At 35.1% G+C, this 2,655-nt stretch overlaps 1 protein-coding gene across 1 annotated transcript in view; it reads left to right on the plus strand.

Moving 5' to 3' along the window:
* The window catches only part of LOC106878733 (zinc finger protein 208), a 7,349-nt gene that overhangs the window by 1,247 nt on the left and 3,447 nt on the right, over window positions 1-2,655 (plus strand). The window contains exon 2 of the mRNA XM_052977490.1: window positions 95-803. Within this exon, the coding sequence (XP_052833450.1) occupies window positions 95-803 (709 nt within the window). The remainder of the gene's footprint in view (window positions 1-94; window positions 804-2,655) is intronic.

Raw genomic sequence — 2,655 nt, forward strand, 5'->3', positions numbered from 1 at the left:
TCGTCACAAACTTAGTCATACTGGAGAAAATATTTATCGCTTTGAAATAGATGGAAAATCATTTGCTGATAAACCATGTCTTGTTAAACACCAGCATGGTCACACTGGAAAAAATCCCTATCATTGTGAAGTATGTGAGAAATCATTCTCCGACAATTCTCTTCTTGTTCTTCACAAACAAAGTCACACTGGAGAGAAACCTTTCCATCATGAAATATTTGGAAAACCATTCGTTGATAACAGCGCCTTAAATGCAAACAAATTAAATGACTCTGGACGAAAACTGCTTCACTGTGAAATATGTGGGAAATGTTTCACTCAAAATTCGACTCTTGTCATACATAAACAGAGTCACACCGGTGAAAAACCTTATCGTTGTGAAATATGTGGGGCATTGTTTGCCTATAATAGTAACTTAAAAATGCACAAAAGAATACACACAGGAGAGAAACCATTTGGCTGTGAAATATGTGGGAAATCTTTTGCTTGTAGCAGTGGCCTAACGAGGCATAAAAGAATGCATAATGGAGAGAAACCTTTCCATTGTGAAATATGTGGAAAATCTTTTTCTCAGAATTTTCGTGTTGTAATTCACAAACGTCGTCACACTGGAGAGAAGCCTTATCCTTGTGAAATATGTGGGACATCGTTTGTGTCCAACAGTGACTTAACAGTTCACAGAAGAATACATACAGGAGAGAAACCATTTGGCTGTGAAATATGTGGGAAATCTTTTGTATCCAGCAGTAACTTAACACAACACAAAAGGATTCACAGAGGAAGGAAACCTTTTAATTCTAGAATAAGATAAATCCTTTGTGGAGAACATTCTAACTTGGGGAAAAATGATGGAAATCATTCTCATTTCTCATCATTTCTTATCTTCGAATCTTGTTGTTCGCCTGAATGAAAAACCCCAAATTATTGAATGATGAAATCATAAATGAGCATGCAGAGAAATAACTAGTCAAACAAAAATGGTGGCAGATTAAATTTAGGGTGCCTTGACTGTAACTAACCATGTTTACTGGACTGTGTCGGCCTTAATTTCTGGTGCAACTATGCTGTCACGTGATGCTAATGCATGGATGTAGTGGGAAATATACAAAAGGTTCTAAACTTAATCACGTTTGACAGAAAACTTTCAGAGCATTGATTGTTTGGTACTGCCACTAGACATGTTCATTCAACTGTGTTGGCTTTAACCTACAACACCAAACATTGTCTCTTGACACTAACACACGGACGTAGCAGGAAACCTACAAAAAGCATTTCTAAGACCAGTCCTACCCAAAACAGATACTATTTTGAGCCATGAACTCCCTATAAAAATAGGACAAGCTTCAAACACTCTTCACAAGCAAGACAGCTGCAGCATGACCCATGTCTTTCTATCTTAACTTTTGAAAATCCGTGTAAAATGTGAAACTGGATAAATCTTTAATTACAATAAAAAAATTTAAACTATTCTCTCTGCATTATTATTTTTATTATTATTATTAATAGTAGTAGTAGTATCATTATTGTTATTAAGGTGGTGAGCTGGCAGAATTGTTAGCATGCCAGATGAAATTCTTGGCGTTCTGAGTTCAAATTCCACCAGAGTCGACTTTGTTTTTCATCCTTTCGGGGGTCTACAAATTAAGTAACAATTGTGTATTGGGGTTGATCTAATTGACTATTGCCCTATCCCAAATTCCAGGCCTTGTGCCTATAATAGAAAGGGTTATTATTATTATTATTATTATCATCATCCAGCTGTAGAAACTCTGCCAAATTAGATTGGAGCCTGGTGTTGCCATCCGGTTTCACCAGTCCTCAGTCAAATCGTCCAACCCATGCTAGCATGGAAAGCGAACGTTAAACGATGATGATCATCATCATTGTTAAGGCAGCGAGCTGCCAGAGTTGTTAGCACACCAGGTGAAATACTTAGAAGTATTTCATTCTGAGTTCAAATCTCGTCGACGTTGACTTTGCCTTTCGTCGTTTCGGGGTCAATGAATTCAGTACCAATGGAATACTGTGGCTGATATAATTGACTTCCCCCCCCCCTGAACTTGATGACCTTGTGCTAAAATTATTATTATTATTGATGTTAAACACTCCAGGAAACCTATGTGGTTAAAGGTAATATATTTAGAATAATCTAACTGAATATATCTCTAAATTCTCATCATATAAGAATTATTACTGGATTTATATATGAATCATTGAGTAACCTATTTTGAATACCTAACTATGAGCAAACCGGTAAACGTTTGCAGAAATCCATTACTGATTATCAATATATATATTTTTATCTTGTGCTGTTAAATGTTTTCTTTCTTTAAATTCTTCCTGTTTTCCTCGCATACTGTTTTTCTCTGTTATCTTGGTGCACTACGGTGGATTAATTTAAGAATTTAGCTCTTATTTCTAGCAGGTAGATGCTTATTAAGCATCATTACGCTTCATGCAAATTTATAATTCATAGCTGTTTAATGCTATTATAACTGCGTTCCACCCATGCCACTACTGGTGATATCATCAATTTTAAAATTTATCCACAGATGATATGAACAGTAGTGACATCTAACTTCAAATCTCAATGTTTGAATGTTTTGTATATATATATATATATATATATATATATATGTATATATATATATTACA

The sequence above is a fragment of the Octopus bimaculoides genome, chromosome 28 (genome assembly GCF_001194135.2).
Source record: "Octopus bimaculoides isolate UCB-OBI-ISO-001 chromosome 28, ASM119413v2, whole genome shotgun sequence".
In the NCBI taxonomy this organism is placed as follows: Eukaryota; Metazoa; Mollusca; class Cephalopoda; order Octopoda; family Octopodidae; genus Octopus; species Octopus bimaculoides.